Raw genomic sequence first — 20,683 nt, forward strand, 5'->3', positions numbered from 1 at the left:
CGCCCCCGCAGTCGCAGGTGCACACGTGGGGAAAGCACAGCAGGGAGCCCTGAGTCTGGGAAGCCCCGTGTGCACCCAGCCCCACCAACTGTGGGTGTCTTGCTCCTGGGAACTGCCAGCCACACCTCGCACAGGCCCGGGGTGTTCTTGGGGGCTGCACCCACAGGTGGGCGCTCCACGAGCCTGCAGTGGCCCCGCTCGGCCAGCAGAGGAAGGTGGCTGCCTGCCCAGGAGCCTCGGGCTCTGGCAGGTGCTCTCCCGTGAGCGGGCTGAGCCAGAGGGAGGGCGCTGAGGTCAGTGGGATGGGGCAGGTTTTATTTTGGGTATCGGCAACCTGCCCCTCGGGGTGCCAGGCCCGCGGTGCAGCAGGACGGCATTGAGCAGACACTGCTGGACGGGCTGCCGGCCGCCGAGGGCCTGAGACAGGTAATCCACACCCTGGTCCACCTGGCCAGGCCGGGCTGGGGTGGGAGGAGAAGGGGGTAGGGCAGGGCAGCGCCCCCCCTGGGGGCTGGAGGGGGGCTGGAGACCTGGGGTGGAGGCACGGGACGGGGTGGCCCAGCCTGGGTTGGGTGGGGGACTGATCTCAACCCCAGGAAGAACTTGAGGGCTGATGGGGCAAGGCCTCCACCCGGGGGCAATAGGAGCAGGGGTGGGCTTCTCAAGTCTGCAAAGCTGAGCTGAGCCAGGGAGCAGTGAGGAGGCCGTGGGGGCCCAGTCCCCCCAAAGATTTGGCTCTAGGTTTCTGCAGGGGTGACCCTCAGGGTGGTGGGGAAGGACAGGGGTCCCTCAATCTTGGTCCTGGCCCTCGGTGTGCACGGTTGAGGGTGGCGAGGCCCAGGGACCTTGAACCTCGAACCTCGCCTGGTAGCCCTGAGCTGCCCTGGGTGCCCGCGCCAGTGCCAGCCGAGCTCCCGGTCAGCCCAGCCCACGGGCTCGGGCTCTGCCATGCCCCAGATAGAAGCTGCTGGCACAGCACTTCGGGGATGAGCCTTTCCCAACTTGCGTAGCTGCCGCCCCACACGCCCTGGGGGCTTCTGCGGGATCTGTAATAGGTTTGCTCTGTGCGGGGCTGGCATTCAGTGCCCGGAGCAGGGGAGCAGGAGGGTGACGGGTGGGGCCTCTCAGGCAGTCAGAACGGATGGCAGGGGGCCAGCACCCAGGCAATGGCTCCTCTGAGCCTCTCCACCTCTGCGGTGGGCAGGCCCTGACCCCCAGGTTCTGCAAGGCAGGGGCTGGTTGTCACCACAGCAGAGGAGACAGACCCTGGGTCCTTGTCCCCGAGGCCGGGCCAAGTGCTAAGGCGCCCGAGAGGGGCTGGGCTGGGTCAGGGCTGCCTTCCTGGCACTGCCCACCCTGCCCGCCACTTGCCCCTCAGCGCCGTCCACTCTGGTCCCCTCTGGCCGTCCAGTGGGCCGTGTGGCTGCCTCTGCCTGCTGCCCTCGGCTAACGTCCCGCCCAGGTGGACAGGAGTGGCGCGTCCCCTGGGAGAAGCTCCCCAGCTGGCAGAGCACAGCCCTGATGCACCCTCAGAAGTGGGCCACGGGCGACAAAGGTGTGACATAGCTGATTTCTAGCACCTCCGAGCTGCCCGTGTTCACGCTCCCCTTGGGAGGCAGCAAGATTTTGACCACGAAGACTTTGGAAAACAGGTTCTGAGCAGACCCAGGCCTCGAATGTCAAAGGTCTAGGGGGCCTGCTCTTCGAAGGGGCTCCTCTGACTCCGAGGGCAGCAGGGCCTCATGTTAGACGTGTGCACAGGCCGGGGGTGGGGGGTGGGCTCGGGAGGACAGCCCCACCCTCTCCTTGCCTCCACACGCGTGTCCATCCGCCCACTGCACATCGATTTTCACAGGTACATCCTCACCATCACTGTCTGTTTCCCTCCCTCCCTCCTTCCCTCCTGCCTTCCCCCCTTCCATCGCCCATCCATCCACCCACCCATGTGTCCACCCACCCACCAGCCATCCACCCACCATTCCGTGAAGCAGGCATTGATCTGATTGCCTCTCCATCTCTTCTCCTGTCTACTCTCTGCACAACTACTTTTCTGCCCATTGACCTCTCATCCCTTCCGCAGACCCACCCATCCACCTGTTCTTTCTCTAGCCACCCATCACCCAAGGATTCAACACCTCTCTTTCTACTTATACACCAATCCATCCTTCCACCCATCCCTCCATCCACCCATCCCTCCATCCACCCATCCATCCATCCATCCATCCCTCCATCCATTCATCCATCCATCTTTCCATCCATCCATCCAACCACCTAACCATCCACCCATCCATCCATCCATCCATCCATCCAACCCTCCATCCATTCATCCATCCATCTTTCCATCCATCCATCCAACCACCTAACCATCCACCCATCCATCCATCCATCCAATCACCTACCTATCCATCCTTCCCTCCATCCCTGCATCCATCCATCATCCATCATCCACTCATCCATCCATCCACCGAATCTTCACTGAGCACCTCCTGGGTGCTGGGATGGGATGACCCCAAGGTGGGTCTTGTACTCAAAGGGTGCACAGTCTAGGGGCACAGACCAGAAGTGCACACTGTTTCAGGGGCTGTAGAGTTTATAAGGGGCCAGTCAAGGGGCAAGTACCACAGTGGAAGAGGACGACTGAGCCCCCACCCATCACATTCACCCTGACTACCCTCAGAGACCCCAGAGCCTAACACACAGAAGGCCACTGGACAGGACAGAGTGTCCAAATCTAAAGGCCAGAGGCTGGGCCCTGCCACTGTGCAGGGCGGATGGCCTTTCCGACGGGCCCTGCTCCCTGCCCCTCCCCCGTCAGTGAGCCCCAGAGAGCCAGCACGTGGAGACACCAGAGGGAGTTTACTGCACAAAGTGGAGGGCTGCAAGCGGGGCGGGGGGGGGGGGGGGGAGTTGAGGGGAGCCAGTGCCGTTGCGGGTGTTGGTGGCTCTTGACACGGAGGCCCCGGCACGTGGCCTCTCTCTGCACCGGCTGCGCCTTCCCTGGGAGCTTGCGGCTTCTCTGGAGGTGGTCCTTTTGCCAACCAACAGCCAGAGTTCCTTTCCTCCCGGAACTGTGAGGGGCAGAGCTGGGGGTCAGAGGGAGAGGTTGGAGGGTCCAGGAGCAAGAGGTGGCGGAAGTCGGGGGTGCATGCGGGCCAGGCAGACCATGAGAAGCAGCTTCTTCGGCAGGGCCAGTGGGGGGCGGGGGGGCGTTCATCTGGCCGGCCTCTCCCCCGGGCACGTGGGTCGGGAGCCAGGAGGTGCCGCCGGCGGGTGCTGCAGTCTTGGGAAAGCTGAAACACAGGTCGGGGAAGCATCAGGCTGCAGCCCGAGGAGGGGCCGTGGCTCTGCCTGTCCAGGCCTGCAGCCTCTCTCGGGTGGCCCCCGGCCTGTCCCCGGCCATCCCACCCCGCTCCCCCCACCCCAGGAGCAGCCTCCCTGCGGCAGCCCCCAAAACCCTGCATCCACCTCCGTCCTGGAAGCTTGCTTCCTGACACTGCGCTCTGGTGCCCTGGGCCCTGCTCGGGATTCAGGGTGGAGGGACGCTGCCTACTGCCTTTCTGCCAGCTGGCCTGACAGCCCCCCAGGCTAAACCTGGGGTCCCGGCCCCCCCTCACCGAGGTGGGCAGCAGCCCAGAGTGAGCCCCAGCAGACCCCTCGGGCCCCTCCCCAGCAGACGACGCACTCCTGCCTGACAGAGCCGGCCTCGTGGCAGCAGCCCCCAGGCCTCCCTCCTCCCCCAGGCCGGCGGCCCTGGCTCGGCCCAGCGGCCATTTGTCAACGTCCTCGGGAGCACGTGGTGCCCAGAAACCAGGGCGGGCGGCTTGGCCGGGACCACCCCGCCGGGACGTCTGTGGGAACATCCCATTTAGCGTAGCTCAGCAAAAACTGCTCCCACCTCCCACCCCGTCTACCTCTGATGATGCAGCCGCAGCTTTCCCGAGCCTCTGGCCGCCACCTCTCCGCTGGCTCGCAGCGGACGCGCCTGTGGTCAGGCCGGCGACAGCAAGGCGGCCCTCACGCTTGCGGGCGGGCACTCTTCCCGCCCTCGCAGGCGGCCGGCCCAGCACGTGCCTCCCGCTTGGCACCCGCCTGTGGGTCTCCCGGCCCCCGCTGTGCACACGGGCGGCACCCGGAGCCAGGTCCCACCCCTCCTCCATCACCCACGGCGCACCTCGGGCCTCCGTGGGCTCGTTTCTAAACCGGGATGACGGTGGGGCCGCCCCATAGAGTCACCCGATGCAAACGTTCATGCCGAGAGCGCGCCTGGGCTGGCAGGGGCCACGCACTCAGGGAGCACAGCTTCTGATGGTCAGGCTGCGGGCCCTCTGGGCCTGGGTCCTGCTGCGTGGCTGGGGGCCGTGTGCCCTCCCCCAGGGAGGCGGCCTGTGCGGAGGAGGGCTGGCCTCACGGCTGTCCCTCCCGCCCGCCCTAGGGTGCAGCGATGCTCACCTCGGCCGCCTCCCTGGCCCCTGAGCCGGCTGGCCGGTGCCCCCCGGGGCCCCCGGGACCCCCACCACCACTGCTGCCCAAGCCCGGGAAGGACAACGTGCGTCTGCAGAAGCTCCTGAGGCAGGCAGCCCGGAAGAGGACGAGCAGCGGCGGGCCGCCTGCCCCGCCCGGGGCTTTCCGCACCTCCTTATCCCCCGTGAGCGAGGCCAGCCACGACCAGGAGACCCTGGCCCCGAGCCCCGCGGAGGCGCCACGGGCGGTGGCCACCCTGCCCTACTCCCCCCACACCCGCGTCACCCACCACGTGGCGTCCCCCCTGCAGAGGTCCACGTTCTCCTTCAGCCTCACCCAGCACGGGAGCCTGGCTTCACACTTCAAGCCCACGGGGCCCCGGCTCGCAGCCCCGGCCCCAGAACCTGTCCAGTCCCCCTGCGGCCTTGCCCAGGTCTCGGACCCCACAGTGAGGGGCACCCCCACCAGGCAGGTGCACTTCCGGCGGGCACCATCCCCGCAGGCCGGGACCCCTGAGCCCTCCCCGACGGCCCCGGATGGTGGGCCTGGCAACCAGGACCAGGACACAGCCATCTGCCCTCCCGGGGCTCAGCCCCTGATCCCTGCGGTCCACACCCACTCACTGCCCGCCAGGGCCCGGGCTGCCAGCCCTCAGCACGACGAGCCCTCGGCGTTAAGCGCCTCGGTGCCCAGAGAGGCCAGAGGCCGGGTGGTGGTGTCCATTGCCCCCACCTACCGCTCACCAGGACCCTCGCCTTACACGCTGGCCTCTGTGGCACCCAAAGCTGGGCACCGGGAGGAGCCCCCCCCAGCCGGCCCTGCCGCTGAGGCTCAGCAGGTCTCCAGCCCCCGCGAGGCCTCATCCCCTGCACCACCGTCAGGCCCCCACCCGTGCCGTGTCCCCAGAGTCGCACCCAAGCCCCGGCTCAGCGGCTGGACGCGCCTCAAGAAGCAGCTGCTGGAAGAGGCCCCCTTCCCGGGGCCAGAGCCGAGCCCGGGGCACGCGGAGCGGGGAGGGACAGCCCCCACTGTCTCGGCGCCCCGGCCGGCCCCCGCCTCCCGGTCCTCCAGGATGTGGGACGCAGTGCTGCACCGCATGTCAGTGGCCGAGGCCCGTGACGGCCAGGTGGGGCCCCGGGATGGGGTGCACACCCTGCCCGGCTTCAGCCGCCTGCCCTTCCTTTGCTGGCCTCGCTTCAACGCCCGGAAGCTGCAGGAGGTGGCCGCCCGGCCCCCTCCCGTGAGCCACCCCGTCCTGGTCCTGAGCCCCCAGCCCAAGAACTTCAATCGTTCGGCAGCTGGCTGGAGGCTCCAGTGAACGGCTGGGGGGAGCCCAGGACCGTGGGGTGGACAGAAGAGGGGCTGAGGGTCCAGCTGGGAAGCCGCAGCCACTGAAGAGGGGAGCGTGGAGGGGCTGGGGGGTCAGGAGGGGAGGTGGGGTGGACGGGAGCACAGAGGGCCGTGGTGGGAGGTGGGACGCGGCCGGGAGCGGCTGGGATTAAGGAGGTGGTGGGTTTGGATGGTGCGGAGGGGCAGGGGGGGGTCTGCATCGGGGTAGAGTGTGGGGACTTCTGGGGTGAACTTCTGGGGAGACAGACCGTACACGAGTCTGCTCTGAGGCTGGGGCTGCATGCGTGACCCTGCAGGGCAGGGCCAGCCTGGGTGTCCGCACGGGGCTTGGGGCAGGGCGTGCAGGAGGTGGTCACCAGCGAGACCTGGGAGGGCCTGCCTGGGTCCAGGGAAGCTGCAGGCGGGGATCAGGGCCCAGCTGAGCCCCAGATGCTCTGGGTGACGAGCCCTGACGCTTGACGGGGTGAGCAGGGTTCTGGGGCCCCCGCCCTTCTGCCGAGAAAGGTTGGGGGGATGAGTTATGTTGCCGTGCGGAGTGGGAGCGGTCGGGATGACTCAGTCGCGGGCACCGTGGGCTCCGAGAGCTGCATGGGCGGCTTGACAGCCATGCCTCCCAAGGACGGAGGCCTGACAGGTGCTGGGAGCCCGGTGCAGGCCCGGGTAGGGGCTGGCCCCACACCCCTGCCCCTTCACTGCCACCTCTGCTTCCCCCGCCTGGGTGCAGAGCTCGAGGGGGACTCGTTGATGGGGGACAGAGGGGTGGGGTCTCAGCCTAGATGCTGGATGAGGAGGGAGGTCGGAAGTCAGCCTGGCCAAGTGGGTGAGGGGGGGCTGTGGCCCGGAGGGGGCAGCGACAGGGACCCCAGGCCTCAGGCAGCTTTGGGGACCCCCAGTCTGCACTCAGCTGGGGTCTGGCTCGGGACAAGCACTGGGGCTCAGACGGGGCAGCCGTGATGCGGGAGGGACACGGAGGTGCTGGGGGGGAAGCTCCAGCCGCAGCCCCGGGGGCAGGACTCAGAAGGGGAGGAAGCCGTCAGGAGGGGGACGTGAAGGACGCTGTAAATGGATCCTGGGACCCAGGCCACCAATAAAAGTGTGCGTGACCATGGCAGCGGGTCACCCTTCTGACTCTTCACCAGGTGACGGGGTGGGTGGGGGAAACGGGAGCAACTCCCCACTCGGGCAGGAGGGCAAGGGCAAGGGCAAGGTTCTGGCTCCTTGGAAACCCTCGGCCCAGTGCAGGGCGGGGACCTGCGCTCCCGGGGCTCCGGTCATCCCCCTCCTGCCACGCTCGCCCCGCGGTGGCCGGGACGGGCTCACCTGCCGGAGGAGCCCAGCTGGGGCATCCGGCCTCCTCCCGGGAGGGAGTCTGAGCTACCCTGCGGGGAACAGGAGCAGGGCAGGAACCAGGGAAGGGCGGGGGTGGGAGGGGGCTCACGTCTGTGGGCTGAGGACGCGCAGAGGCGGGCTCTGGCCAGCTCTGAGGCCGGGCATTCGGCCCTCACACGTCACCTTGCAGTCCCTGCCACCACACACCCAGAGCGGCAAATTTCACCCACGACACATCACGCTCTGGCCGCTGCCCCCGACTCACCAAGAAGGACGGCCTAGGGCGCCGAGCCCTCGTCCACGAGCACTTTCTCGTACTTCCCGTGTCCAGTGGCCACAAACTTGTACCTCTTCGCAGACGGGGTGCTCTGTCGGGGAAGGAGGTGGAGACCAAAGGTGAGAGACGCAGAGGGAGATGGCGCTGCCTCCTGGAAGCCCCCCAGGTGCGCTGAGGGCAGCTCCCCTTGCCTCTCACCCACTGGACCCGCCCCCCCGCATCAATCACATTCTGACTCTACCTTAAGCGCCGCTGAAGACTTGGGGCCTCCCTTCTGCTCCCAGAGGCTCCTCTTACTCATGTCTCCAGCTACAATATCCTGAGGGAAGAAGGCAGCCACGTCTCAGGGGCAGAGCCCTGACTTGGGGGCTTGGAGCCCTGGTCACTTCTCCTGCCTGGCCTCGCAGGGCCAGGGCCCCGGGGCCCGCACACCTGCCTCCTTGGGTGAGAGCCCAGGGGAAGAGGCCAGGGGAAGGTGACACCGTCCATCCTCACCTGGCCCAGCAGCCTTCCCGCCCAGCCCTCCACAGGGGCCAGCCTGGCGACCCCGTCCCCCATGCACCACGGTGCCCTCCGCCCACACTTCAGCCTGGACAGTCTCACACTAGCCTTCCAGAGGGAGCCCAGCCGGGCCCCAGGATGGGAGCCCACCTTGCAGGAGGGGGACTTGGCGGAGGACTGAGCCTGCACCTCTCCCGTCTCCCAGCGGCTCTTGGTGCTTGCCACGGCCATGCTGGGCAGCTCGATGGATGGCTGGCGGGCTAGCTTCGGGGTCCGGCCAGAGGTCTGCAGGGGAGACAGAGCCCAGGACCGCTTTACTGGACAGCCACGTGGAACACATCAGAGAGGCCTGTGTGAGCCGCTTCGGCACACAGCTGACGTCCTGTGTGGTTGCATTCCCCCAGGACTGCTTTTCCAACGCAGGGCTGGCAGAAGGCACTCTGGAAAAACGTGCCTTCCTCCCCTCAGTGTACTTGTGAAACACCCCCCTTGCTCTGCAGAGCACAGGTGATGGGTGAGATGCGAGACAAATGTGGGGCTGTCCTCATGCTGCTCCTGGCACAGGCTTGGAGGAGGAGGGGTTGAATGGAAGAGTGTTGGTTGGATGGAATGATGGTTGGATGGAGGGAAGTTAATGGGATGAAAGGGCATTGGTTGGATGGAGGGGTGTTGGTTAGAGGGAGTGGTGTTGGTTGTGTAGAGGAACATTGGTCAAACAAAAAATATCGGTTGGATCAAAGGACATTGGCTGAATGGAAAGACATTGATAGGATGGAGGGGTGTTGGTTGGATAGAGGGATGTGGGTTGGATGGAAAGGTGTTGGTTGGATGGAGTAGCGTTGATTGGATGGAGGGGTGTAGATTGGATGGAAGAGTGTTAGTTGAATTAAAGGGTGTTAGTTAGTTGGATGGGGGGGTGTGTAGGATCAATGGAGGGACCTTGGTTGGATGGAGTGGGTTGGTTGGATAAAGGGGTGTTGGTTGGATGGAAGAGTGTAGGTGAAAGGACAGGAGTTGGTTGGATGGAGAGACATTGGTTGGATGGAGGAATGGGTGCGTGAATGGAGGAGGGACCCTGCAGAAGCGGAGGGGACCCGTACACACCTCGATGGCCTGGGTGTACTGCTCCAGCCGCTCGTCAATCGTGGAGACGGGCAGGGCTGGCTGGGACTTCTTCACACTGTTACTGGAGGAGAGGAGAAGGGTCATGGCCCAGGCCCCCTCTCTCAGCTTCTACGCCCACCCTGAGCTCCTACCAGAGCTTTCTCGGGCCCCCACATCTCCACCTACTGGGTCCCCTCTTCAACCCTCCCTTGGAGAACACCGAGTCCTGCCTGGGAAGAAACCAGACATACCTCTTCTGAATGGAGCGGTTCAGGGACTCGGTTCTGTCGCTGAGCTGTGGAGGGCGGGCGGAGACTGAGCCTCCGAAGCCAGAGCAAGGCCCCCAGCCCACCCCTCCCAGCTGCTCCCACCCACCAGTCCCATTGCCCAGTTCATGCGTTTCACAAGGCTCTGCTGAGAGCCAGCCCGGCAGAGAAGGAGCAGGCTGTGCTCCTGTCCTGGAGCTGCCCCGTGGCCGCCTCTCTGGGACTGTCATTGGTCATGAGTCCGGGACAGAGGGCTAGGCTTTGGGGCTTAACCTACTTTGGTGCTGGGGCTCAGGGGAGGCGAGCCCGGTTCCGTCTCCTCCAAGACCAAGGGACTGGGTGCCCTGCGCTGCTGGCATCTCTGGTGCTGGGAACAGAACGTCTGAGGTTACGGGGTCTGAATGATCGCCCCCTTTGCACCCCTCCTGCCCCACCCGGGACTGGTTGAAGGAAACACTTTCCCCTCCCTGGGCCTCAGGTCCTTTCCCACCCTGCCATTCTCTGGTTCTGGAATTCTCTACAGCAGGAGCTGGTGAGTCTGGGAAAGCGTTGTTCCATCAGGCAGGGTGACCAACCCCACCACCCTCTGAGACTGCGGGGGTGGGTGCTGGCTCCCTCTGGGCCCGTCCCACGAGGCCCGCAGAGCGTGCAGGTAGCAGAGACAGACGCAGCCTGGGGGCCGGGGTGTGCCCAGACCCTCTGGGGAGACACCGGCACCTGTTCATCTGCCTCCTTGGTCTCTGCCAGCCCTGGGCTGCCCTGGACGGGTCCCTCGGGGCCTTTGGGCTCTGTGTCCTCTGTTCCCGGCCCCTCCTGGGGCTCTGAGTCGGGGCTCAGATGCAGCTCCTCCAGACAGACCCCAGCTGGGGTCAGCTCGTCGCCACCCTGGCTCCCAAAGGTGTACTGGAGGGGCCTGTGGAGGGGAGGAGGAGGCAATCCAATAGATCGAAGGTCTTTTGATCACTTCGAGTCCCTTCCCGTTTCCAAGCCTCAGTTTCCCCATCTGTAAGATGGGCAGTCAGACCAGTTAAGCGCCCAGGAATCTCGAGACCCCAGCCTCTTTGGAGAAGTAAGCCCAAGGACCTCAGAGCCTGCCCTCTGTCCCCGGGGCCACGTGACCAGTGCCCACTGCCCCATCCCTGCGCGCGGAGGCTAGCCCCGGGCTCCAGGCCCTCAGGACCAGCCTCGGCCCATGACTTGCTTGCTGGTGCCCAGCCTGCGGGCTGGCCTCCTGGGGCTGGGGCTGCCTGGGCCCCCTGCTCCTGCCCTGCTCCGCGTTGGGGCGAGCGGGCCTGGGCGGCAGGTGGGAGCTAGGTGGGGTCTGAGGGTTGCTTGGGGGCTGGTCAACTGAGGGACGAGGCAAGGGCTGGGGTCACAGCGAGGACCGCAGCCCTGAGGAGCAGGGCTGACCAGGCTGGCTGTGGGGGGCGGCGGGGAGGCCAGCCGCTGGCAGCCTGCGCGACTCTGCATTGGAGCGGGACTGAACCTGGAGAAGAAGATGGGAAATTCTCGCATTTTCCATGATTTCAGGCCCCTTGGTGTTCGTGCCAGCCAAGACCCAGACCACCACCCAAGGTGGGCCGGGGTCCGAGCCAGCGGCAGGCTCACAGAGGGCCCATTCAGCTGGGCTGCAGGAGGCCAGGCAGGTGCGGGGGGCAGGGCGGCCTGGCGAGAGCAGGAGGGTCCACAGAAGAGCTATAGTGCCCCCTGCTGTTGGGCGGCCAGGCGGGGACAAAGCGAACAGGACCGGCAGGGCTGCAGCCGCCCCAGCACCCGTGGACGGGCCACCCTGCTGCCCCCGCCCCCAGCTCAGAAACGCAGAGTGTGCTCTGGCCCCCAGAGACCGATGAGGGAAACCGAGGCCTGCAGGGCGGCCGTGGGCAGAGGGCCACGCCAGGAGCAGGGCCCCGGCCGGGCAGCTGGCTCTGGGCGTGGATGGGAAGGGGTGGTGGAGTGACGGGAGGGGTCTCAGCGAGAGCTCGGGGTTGCTTCAGGGGCCTTGGAGGGGACGGGAGGTGGCCCAGAGGGGTTCCGGAGACCCTCGAGGACACAGGGCCCCGAGCCTGGAGCTCCCGAGCAGAGCTGGGCCCCTGCCCCCGGCCTGTGGGGTGCTGAGAGCAGCTCAGACCCCCGGGTTGGGGGCGGGTGAGGGTCCGGAGCAGACCCCAGCCCAGGGCCCCTCCCCCTGCCTGCCCTGGTTCAGAGCGGCTGCACATCTGGAAAGCTTGTCCCCCCAGGCCGACTGGCGGCCGCACATCTGGAAATACCTGCTCCCCTCCGTGGGAATGGAGCTCGCTGCCCCGGGGGAGGAAGGGGCGGCGGCGGGGGCGCAGGGCCTCCCTGACGTCAGTGGGCTGCAGATGTGCTGATGGAGCAACAGCCCGGCCGGCCGCAGCTGGTCTGGATGGGGCCCGGGGGCCCTGGGGAGCCCAGGAACGAGATTCCTCCTGTCCCACCCGCAGCACCAGCACCCCCGCCGCCGCCCTCCTGTCTCGTTCTCTTCCTCCTTCTCCCGCTATGGCCACGGGGGCATTTTGGGGGGCTGCTGGGGGGGGCGGGAGCAGAGGGAGTGGCTCGGACACAGGTTAGGGGGCTTGGACAGAGCCCCCCACCGCCACACTTTGACCCCCACTTGCCTGTCCTCCTTCTTCTCCCCCTCCGGGCTCGCACCCCGAGGGGGGGCCCCACCGTCCGTGGTCTCCCCAGCCCCCCAGTGCTGCCGCCGCTGCTCTGGCTTCTGGGACCAGTCACCGAAACCCTCATCCTCGTCCAGTTCAGGGGCCTCCGAGGGCTTCGGGCTGAGGCTGAAAGAGCAGGCACGTTCTTAGGGCCGGGCCAGATGCGGGGCAGGGGGCCGACATCCCCGTCCACGCCACCTCCCTCTCTCAGACCCTGGGTTCCAAGTGCGGGAGACCCCATCTGCCCCAGGGGCAGCACCCCACGGCTGGGCCGAGGCCCCCCCCCCATTGTCAGAGAATCCCTGAGGGCAGGATTGTGTCTCCCCCACAGACAGGAGCTACCTGAGGCCAAGATTGGGCCACACCCTATTAAGCCAGGGCTCCCCAAGAACAGGGCTATGTCTCCCCGCTCAGCCTGGGACTCCCCAAATGCTGGGCTATGTCTCTCCCCCGCTACCTACGGTCCCCGCGGGTGGGTGCCGAGTTTCCCTCTGCCCTCCCGGCTGAGCCCTGAACCCTGTCCCCCACGGCAGGCCTGTGGTCCAGTGGTCCCTGCCTGCCCCCAGCCCCTGCCTGCTAGGCTAGGGACCTGGCCCGAGGGGCCTTGACCGCTGCAGCACCCCACTCCACCCAGAGCTGCTGACTCGGAGAAAATGGAACAAAACAGGGCCGGGAGGAGGGGAAGCATTATTGGAAAAACAGCCCAGCCCAGCTACAGCGGCCTCCTGGGCCCCGGCAGGGAACAAGCCGGCCCTCGGCCCGCCAAGTTGGATGTGGCCTCAGTGAGTCACAGACAGCAAGGACTAGGGCAAGGGGCTCGGGGGCCAGGGCCCCACAGCTGCGCTCAGAGTCAGTCCAAGCAAGGGGGACCGTGCAGGGTGACCAGGGCCTGAGGCAGGACCCCGGGAGGCTGGCCGGTAGGGGGTAGCTCCACACGTCTCCGGCCAGGTGTCCGGCAGACTCCGCTGGCACCTGGGGCTGCAACGACCCTCACCCTAAGGACACCCCCACCCCACCCCGCCCGGGTTCCAGGGCTGGGCCCCTCCCTCCTCGTCTCATCTGCTCTGGGGCCTCCAGCCCAGGGCCTGACCCCCAGAGGACCCCTCTGCCCAGGGGTGCAGGACAAGCGAGCTGGCAGCGTTGGCTCACAGCTTCTCCTGCTCCAGCTGCACCAGGGACTGGCCTCCTTCATCCTCATCCTGGGCCGGAAGCTGCCAGCCCCTCTCCTGCTGGCGCCGCCCCCGGGCGCCATCCTCCTCCTCTTCCACGCTCCACTGAGTGGCGAGCCTGAGGGACACGGAGAAAGAGTCAACACCGGGGCCTGTACCCCACTTCCCCCGTCCAAGCAGGCCCCAGCAAGGCCTCTCTAGGCCTCAGTTTCCCCATCTTTACAGCAGAGATCTTGAGAGGTGGTCGGGAAGGTGTCCTCGGGTTGGAGGAGGACCCAGGGTTCTGGTGGTCTCTGGACGTCCACGTGCCTCCTGGTGATGGGGGGGGTGCCCAGTGTCAGACAGGCTTGGGGAAACCCCAAGGATGGGACCAGACCCTCCATCCTCTTCCAGCAGACTGGATCCCTGGACCTCCTGGGAGCCAGGACACTGGCTAGTGTAGCTTTGGCCCCAGGCAGGGCCCGGAGGGCACGGGAATAGCCGGCTGAGGTGCGGAGAGCTGGCTGTGGCCGCCGGGCAGCTGGGGTCACTCGTTCGTTCTACCTGAGTCAAGTGACTGTAGCCTCGGCCACTCGGGCGCTGGTGGCCTGGGCTGAGGTCAGGCCAGAGGCGGCCCAGCTAGGCAGCCACGCCCCTAACGCGACCATCCCAGCAGGGGCGATCCTTCCTGCCCCATAGGAGCAGACTGCGGCCCCGCTAGAGGACCCGAAAAGGGCCTGCCTTCAGCCGGGACCTGACCTCTCAGCTCACCCAACACCACGCCCGCCCGTCCCCGGCCCCCGTGCGGAGTCTCTCCGGGCTGTGCCGTCAATGGGGAAACTGAGGCCCACGCAGAGCCGGGTGCGGGGGACCTCACTCCCACACTTCCTGGGGTTCCTCCCTCGGGTCTACACAAGGTCGGCCTGAGACCAGGGGTCCGGGGCCGGATCACCCTGGCCCTGGTCCAGCAGATCTCAGGCTGTTGGCATCCGGTGGGCACCGCAGGCCTCGGCCAGCTGGCACGGTCTGCCTGCCCCAGCTCCCCCAGAGCCCGAGAGAGGGGTCCTGGGTCTCCGTTCTACAGCGCTCACTGTTCCGAGCCGGGGTCTCAGCCCCTTCCTGCCGTGTCCCCCGCCTGACCCCGCAGCCCGCTCCTTCAGGGCCCCCGTCCCCTGGCCAGGGTGGGCCGGCTCTGTGGTCTCGGCAGCCGTGCCAGCACATGATCTAATCTCTCCTAGGTCTCCTCGGAGCCTCCCAGACAAAAGCCAGGCCCCTCCATAGCCCCAGCTCGAGGCCCGCTCCCCCCGCGGCAGCCACACGGGACCCCAGCCACGCAAACCAAGCCGCCTGCTCAGCCCTCGGCACCCCCAGTCCGCCCCCCACCCCCGTGCCGCTCCTCAGAAGCGACTTTGACTCCCACCCCCTCCCCACCCGGGCCCCAGGGAGCCACTTAATCCCCCACACCTGGCTCCCATCAGCCTCCTGCTCCAGGCCCTCGGCTGGGGGCTGGGGGCCACGTCCTGTCTGGGGAGGAAGAGCCTGGGGTGATCTCGGGGATGTTGGGGACCTAGGGTCCGGGGCTCCTCCCCGCCATGAGCACCTACAGCCCCTTCAGATGGAGGGCAGAAGCCTAGCAGGGCAGTGGGGGGAGAGAAGGTGCCCACAGCCCTCTCCTGGGGCAGCCTGGGGGCGCCCGGGGGGATTCCTCCGAGGGGTGAGACCGGCACTGCATCTCTTTCACTGCCACGTCCAAGCTGCACACGCCTATGGGTGTGTTGGGCGTTTGGGATTTTTTGGCCAATGTGTGGTGCTGGGTGTGTGTGCATGGGCCCCGGTGGGATGTGTGGGTGGGCCAGGTGGGGACTCTCTCAGGACGATAGCTCCTGCTCCCCAGACCCCTCCCCCAAGCCCCGGGGACCCTTCATTGGCACAGCTGAGTGCAGAGGCCACACGGTCTGGTCAGCCCACCGGTAGGGCGATGTGTCCCGGCCAGCAAAGCCCCACGCAGGCCTGCACTCAACCGCGCAATGCACAGCGGGCCTCCCTGGCACACACACACACACACACACACACCAACACACACACACACGCACACGTGGCAGGAATGCACATGTGTACGTACACACTTTCTCCTGAGCCCAACACTCAGGCCCACGTGGGCGCACACACCCACACTCCACGCATGGGTCCCAGCGCCCCCCACCAGGCACACTCGTGCACACACGTGTGCACACGGACGTCCATGTGCTGACAGACTCGGGCAAGGGAACAAGGTGAGGGCAAGGTGGCAGGCCCAGGCCCCCAGGCCCGTCCAGGGGGCCCCAGCACACTGTTTAGTGTTTTCCTGCCGTCGTCCCGACAACGCGCCTGGCCAGAGGCCAAGGCATGTTTTCTGAGAACATTACTCCTGAGGAGCTGGCCCCTCCAAGGGTCACCCCTGCTCCCTGCCATCTGCATGTGACCCCCGAGCCCTCAGGGGCAGGGAGCTCGGGGGGGGGGGCAGAGCCGGGTAGCAGGGTAGGGGTCCCCAGCGGTCTCGCCAAAGCCCCACACTGGGAGAGGCCGCGCTGGCCCCCAGCCCCTGACCCAGCGGCCCAAGGACGGAGCCGGCTCAGCCCCTTTCCTCCGGGCCTCCTCCCTTCCCGCCCGCCTGCCCCAGGATGTGAGTAATGCGGCCCCTCCTGGCCCCTCCCATGACCTCACCCCCTCACTGTTCCACAGCTGGGTTTCGTTCTGGGAACTGAGAGGGGGGCGGCTCTCCTGGGGTGGGGTGGGGGCCTCTGGCCTGGGAAAGGCGCCCCCGGCCGGCGGCCCAGACCCCTTGGCACGCTCGGCGGAGCTGTCAGGATGCTGGCGTCGGCTGGCCGGCCCGCCCGTGGCCCTGGCTCAGCCCGTGCGCAGCTGCGAGGGATTTGGTGTTCCTGCACAAATGCAATTATCTCTTTCCTGCGTCTGCTCTGGCTCCGGGCGCGCCCAGGGTTCAGCCCCAGGGGCTGCTGAAAGGGCTCTGCACCCCCCCTCCCTGTGTCACGCTCCAGCGTGGCGCCTCGCCCCACCAGGTACACGAGTGTGCACAGACCCCAACGGGCTGGCTATGGCTCCCTGTCCTCAGTGGGGCTCCCCAAGTTCAGGGGCTACCGCTGCTGGCCACGTCCACCGCCTACCGGGCCCCTCCCCTCCTTCCTCCGCAGCCCCCCAGTCTCCACCACGGCTTCCATGGTGCCAGTCCTGGGCCTGGTCTGGCCCTCCCCGCTGTCCCAACCTCCTTCCTCCCCTGCCCTGCGGTGGCTCCAGAGGGGGCATCAAGCCTCGGTCCCGTCTCAACTCTGCCCCCTGCAGGCAGCTCACGGCCGCCCCACCTGCTTCTCGGCGCCTAAAGCTTTTCAGAGTTCTGGAAAGAGCTTCGGGGCTCAGCTGAGGGGCCAGGGCCCAAGGGAGGACGGCCAGGCCGGGCCAGGCCAGAAGTGGGGAACTTCCCCTTTAGACCTGCAGGGCAACCTCCTGGCCATTGTCCCCTGGACACCACGGGCAGGAGCTGGCTGGGAGGCCTGGGGAGCTGGGCCGGTCACCCAGCCGGAGCAGGGGGCCCCTGTCTCCCTGTGACCATCAAGGTGTCCAGTCCCCTCCCGTGCCCCACGCCCTGGGGTCTCGTACGCCAAGGTGGACATCTGCAGAGCAACCGGCGCCTCAAGTGACCGCAGAGCCCGCGAGTGAAGGGACAGAGTGTGGGGGGACCCGAGCCCCAGAGAGGCCACTCGGCCTGGCTTCCGGGGCTGGGGGACAGCACGCACCCCCAGCCACCTCGTCTTAGAGCAGCCCCCGAGCGCAGACACTGGGCCCCGCCGGGAGCTCAGGAGAGGGCAGCGGGGCCTGGGCAGCACCTGCACCCCACAACTCAAGGGGTGCCCCTCACTGGTGTGCAACGTGGGTCCCGCCCAGGCAGCCCGGGGGAGGGTCCACGGCGGGCACCAGGATGCTGGCTCTCACTCATCCGCGCAGTGAGGCAGCTGTGAGGGGCGAGCCAGGCACAGAGATAGCCCCGAGCGAGCAGGTGGGAGGTGGGTGGGGTGGCAGAGGGTGTGGGCACGGGAGCCGCAGCTGCTGGGAACCTGGCCACCACCCCCCTGCCCTCCCGACTGCCCTGGCACTGGTCCAGCCCCCCTCCCGGCCCACCCCCCTTCAGCAGTGCCTTCCTGGGTGTGTCTGTACCCCACTGGGTGTCCTATGCCAGGGATACACCCCACAGGGCAAGCCCCACCCCACTGTCCAGGGAAGCTCAGGAATCGAACTTGAACTTGTGTCTGAAAGATGAGCAGGGGTCTGTGGGTCAGACCCCAGAGGCTGCGGGCAAGAGCAGAGGCGGGGCCAGCGGGCGGGAAAGCTCCGAGTGGCCGGGGCCAGGGAGCGGTGGCTCTGGGGTGGTGCCCCGCCTCCCCTGTGGGGTGTCCCCGGGCGAGCCCATGCCAGCACAGGTGCTGTCAGATCAGCATTTGGGAAGGAGGCCCAGCCGGGACATGGAGAAGGGGGAGATGCCAGCTGGGTGGGGGGGCAGTTAGGAGGGGGAAGCTGCAGCCTGGGTGCTGCAGGGGCAAAGGGACAGGCCTCCAGAACTCCCCAGGAGGGGAGAGGTGGGAACCTGGGAGGGGTCAGCCTGGGGGGTGGTCACTGAGTTGAGCTTGGAGGTGCGGGGTGCGTGGGGACCTCGGGGAGATAGTCAGTAGGAAGGAATGGCGGGTGGGGAGGGGCCCCGGCTCACCTGGGCATGAATAACCTCTAAGGGAGCCATGGGGACCCCGAGAGGGAAAGGCTGGGGGGCACCAAGCCCCCAGGGGCTCTAGGCCAGAGACTCCCTCCCTCCGGCCCCTCCCCGCCCTGCAGGGCGCCTCCAGGGCCTGCCGTCCAGGGGAGGGGGCACAGGGTTTACGGCTGGGGCCCAGCCTGCACGGTCAGCCTCCGCTGGGGGCCTCGGGGTCCCCCTCTGCTGGGGGTGCGGGAGCGCCAGCTCTTCCCAACCCTTCCCACAGCTGTCACCCCCCGCACTGTGGGGCGGGACTCAGGGGCAGAGAAGGACCCGGGAAGATTGGGTGCAGAGGCTAAGCTGCGGGTCTGGGGGAGACCGAAGGTTCCGAGCTGGGAGGAGGAGGGTGATTGGAGGGGACCTGAGGTGGGGAGCCCGTTGCCATCCTCGGGGTGAGCGGATGAGGCCCGCAGGGACCGGGCGTGGAGGGGCGGGAGGGATGGCTGTCAGTCACCCCGGCAGGAGGGAGGGCCCAGGCTGCCGGGGGAGAGGCAGCTGCTGGGCCTGGGAAGCAGTCCAGGCACTCCAGGGAGGAGAGGCCAGTCATGCCAGGCTGTGGCTCTGCCCTGTCTCCCTGACCCTCCTCCCCAGAGTGAGACCTCAGGCCCAGCCTCAAGCTCCCCAGCCGTTAAAAAGGGTGCTGACCCACTGGGCAGGGTGAGAACTGAGACCACCCCCGAGGCGGGCCCAGCTCCCGCTTCCCCACGACTGGCACTGCCCGCAGACCTGTGTCTCCGAGAAGGAGGCCGCAGTCCCAGCAGGGGCAGGCCCGGCCCACACCCCGCCCCGTGTCCCTCTTGGCCCTGTGAGCAGGTCATATGCGGGAAGCCTCCCTGGATGAGGGGACAGCTACCTGCAAAGCTGGCTTTCCCCACAACCGCAGAGAGGACGGCACCCCAAAGGGCGCGGGCCAGGGCGGCTGTGTCTCCAGGGCACTGGGCCCGGAGCTGGGGGGAGGGGGCGCAGCCACAGCCTCTGGGAGCCCGAAGCTAGCAGGGGAGAGGCCAGCCCTGCAGGGGTTCGTGCGCCCCGAGGCTGCAGCACCCTAGGGCGGCCCAGAGATGAAGGGCAGAGCAGCCCGCCCGCGCCAGGACTGCAGCTGCTCCCCAGCCCCGAGGGAGGGGAGGGCTCTGAGACCTGGGCCGGCGGGCGGCCCGGGGCCGAGGCCAGAGCAGCCTGTGGGTGGGGCCTGTTCATCAACAGTGCGTCAGCCCAGACCCCAGCCCACTGGCACTGCCTCCTGCCCCGGGGGGGCACCGCCCCCTCCTCACAGCGGAGTATCGCAGTGTGGCCTCCGTGCCCAACACCCCTTCGTCTTCTCCCAGTGGGGCAGTTCTGGGGGGGGCTTCTCGTTCAGGGGAACCCCTAGCTGCCCTGCCCAGAGCCCCCAAAGGCAACGACTCCCTCCTGCACGACTTTCCAGCCAGCCCCGGGGCAAACTGGGGAGGCTGCCTCTGCCTCAGCCCTCCAGCCACCAGGGACCCTCGGGCCAAGTCCCCGTCCCCGGCTCCTCTGGGCCTTCACCCCACTGGCCCCTGGGGGCCACGTCTGCTGGCTCCAGACCCCGCTCAGGGGGGCGGTTCCACCGCCCGGTTCTCGGCCGGCTCAGCACCCCACTTTAGAGCTGACGAGAAGGCGGGAGGTGATGCTGCAGGGCCTGGGGTCTCCCCTGGGAAGGGCAGACGGGGGACCACAGCCACCCCGTCACCGCTCCGGCCTCCCTCCCCGGGCCAGGCTACCCCGGACGACACCCCGACATCTGCCACCTGCTCCACAGCCCCCCAGCCAGCCCAGCCAGCTCCCCTCAGCCTGCCTGGGATGACCTCTGTCCTCCCGTTCCTCCATCCCCAGGGCCTCTGGCTCCCCGTGCCCTTCCCTCTCCCCCCCTTCCCTCCCCCTCCCTTTCTTTGCCAGCACTTTGTTTTGCCAGGTGCTAGGGACCCAGAGATGGGTGGCATTTCCTCTGCCCTTACAGATCTTAGAGGCTGCCAGGAAAACCAGTGCTGACCCCACAGTGTGGCTCGAGGGCCCCAGAAGAGGACCCCTATTCCAAGCTTTATTTTGGGGGGAGTCACTGGCAAGAGGTCCGCTCAGGTGAGGGGCGCCTGTGCCTGCACCCAGCCTGGAGGGACAAGGGGCCACGGTGGCAGGAGGTCCTCGGAGAGAGGAAGGTGGCCACTAGAAGACACGATGAGGGGGATCGTGGCCAAGGGAGGCGGAGACGGACGGGGCACAGCAGACAGAGCCGGGACCCCCACCACAGCCCCGCCTCTCTCTCTCCATCCTCCCCCGGGGTCCAGAGGTGAAGCCCACCCTCTACTGTGTGACCCACCGTCCCGGTACCTCCCAGACAGGTGCACCCGTCTCCTGCCTCCCCACCTGCCGGAGAGAGTGGTGTGGGAGGGGCCTCTGTTCCCATGTATTCTGGCCCCACATCCTGCTCCAGACCTGCCCAGTCCCAGACCTGTTCCAACTCCCTCATCTGGAGCGGCTTCCCCATTCCCCGGTGCTGCCCGCCCGCTGCACACCCCGTGCAAGACCCCACCCTGCCCTCTGGATGGGACCCCATCCCTCCTTCAGCAGCTGCTGCCCACCGTGCAGTGCCTGACCCTTGGGTTCTCGCTGCGTCCTTCTCCCCAGACCTGGGACGCAGCGGCCACCTCGGGACCCACGCAGCCCCCGGGGGACCAGGCTCTGATGCTGGTGGGGGCGACAGCAGGGCAGGCCTGCCCGTCACACCACTGGCCCCAAAGCCGTCCAGGCTGGTCGGG

At 67.4% G+C, this 20,683-nt stretch overlaps 2 protein-coding genes across 2 annotated transcripts in view; one reads left to right on the plus strand and one right to left on the minus strand.

Moving 5' to 3' along the window:
- Window positions 1-6,919, plus strand: PRR33 (proline rich 33). The gene is made up of 2 exons (XM_082476474.1): window positions 1-426; window positions 4,433-6,919. Exon 2 carries the CDS (start codon window positions 4,442-4,444, stop codon window positions 5,777-5,779), a length of 1,338 nt encoding a protein of 445 aa, XP_082332600.1. The 5' UTR covers window positions 1-426; window positions 4,433-4,441; the 3' UTR covers window positions 5,780-6,919.
- The window catches only part of LSP1 (lymphocyte specific protein 1), a 37,339-nt gene continuing 19,493 nt past the window's right edge, over window positions 2,838-20,683 (minus strand). The window contains exons 2-11 of the mRNA XM_082476475.1: window positions 13,116-13,253; window positions 11,921-12,092; window positions 10,006-10,191; window positions 9,566-9,655; window positions 9,274-9,317; window positions 9,023-9,104; window positions 8,069-8,203; window positions 7,659-7,736; window positions 7,406-7,508; window positions 2,838-3,290 (exon numbers count right to left, since the gene is read on the minus strand). Of these exons, the coding sequence (XP_082332601.1) occupies window positions 7,419-7,508; window positions 7,659-7,736; window positions 8,069-8,203; window positions 9,023-9,104; window positions 9,274-9,317; window positions 9,566-9,655; window positions 10,006-10,191; window positions 11,921-12,092; window positions 13,116-13,253 (1,015 nt within the window). The 3' untranslated portion in view covers window positions 2,838-3,290; window positions 7,406-7,418. The remainder of the gene's footprint in view (window positions 3,291-7,405; window positions 7,509-7,658; window positions 7,737-8,068; window positions 8,204-9,022; window positions 9,105-9,273; window positions 9,318-9,565; window positions 9,656-10,005; window positions 10,192-11,920; window positions 12,093-13,115; window positions 13,254-20,683) is intronic.

The sequence above is a fragment of the Balaenoptera physalus genome (assembly GCF_965194825.1).
Source record: "Balaenoptera physalus genome assembly, chromosome: 10".
Classification (NCBI taxonomy): domain Eukaryota; kingdom Metazoa; phylum Chordata; class Mammalia; order Artiodactyla; family Balaenopteridae; genus Balaenoptera; species Balaenoptera physalus.

Bases quoted from the DNA above. Each gene is read 5' to 3' on its own strand.
- PRR33 (XM_082476474.1), top strand. From the start codon at position 4,442: ATGCTCACCTCGGCCGCCTCCCTGGCCCCTGAGCCGGCTGGCCGGTGC.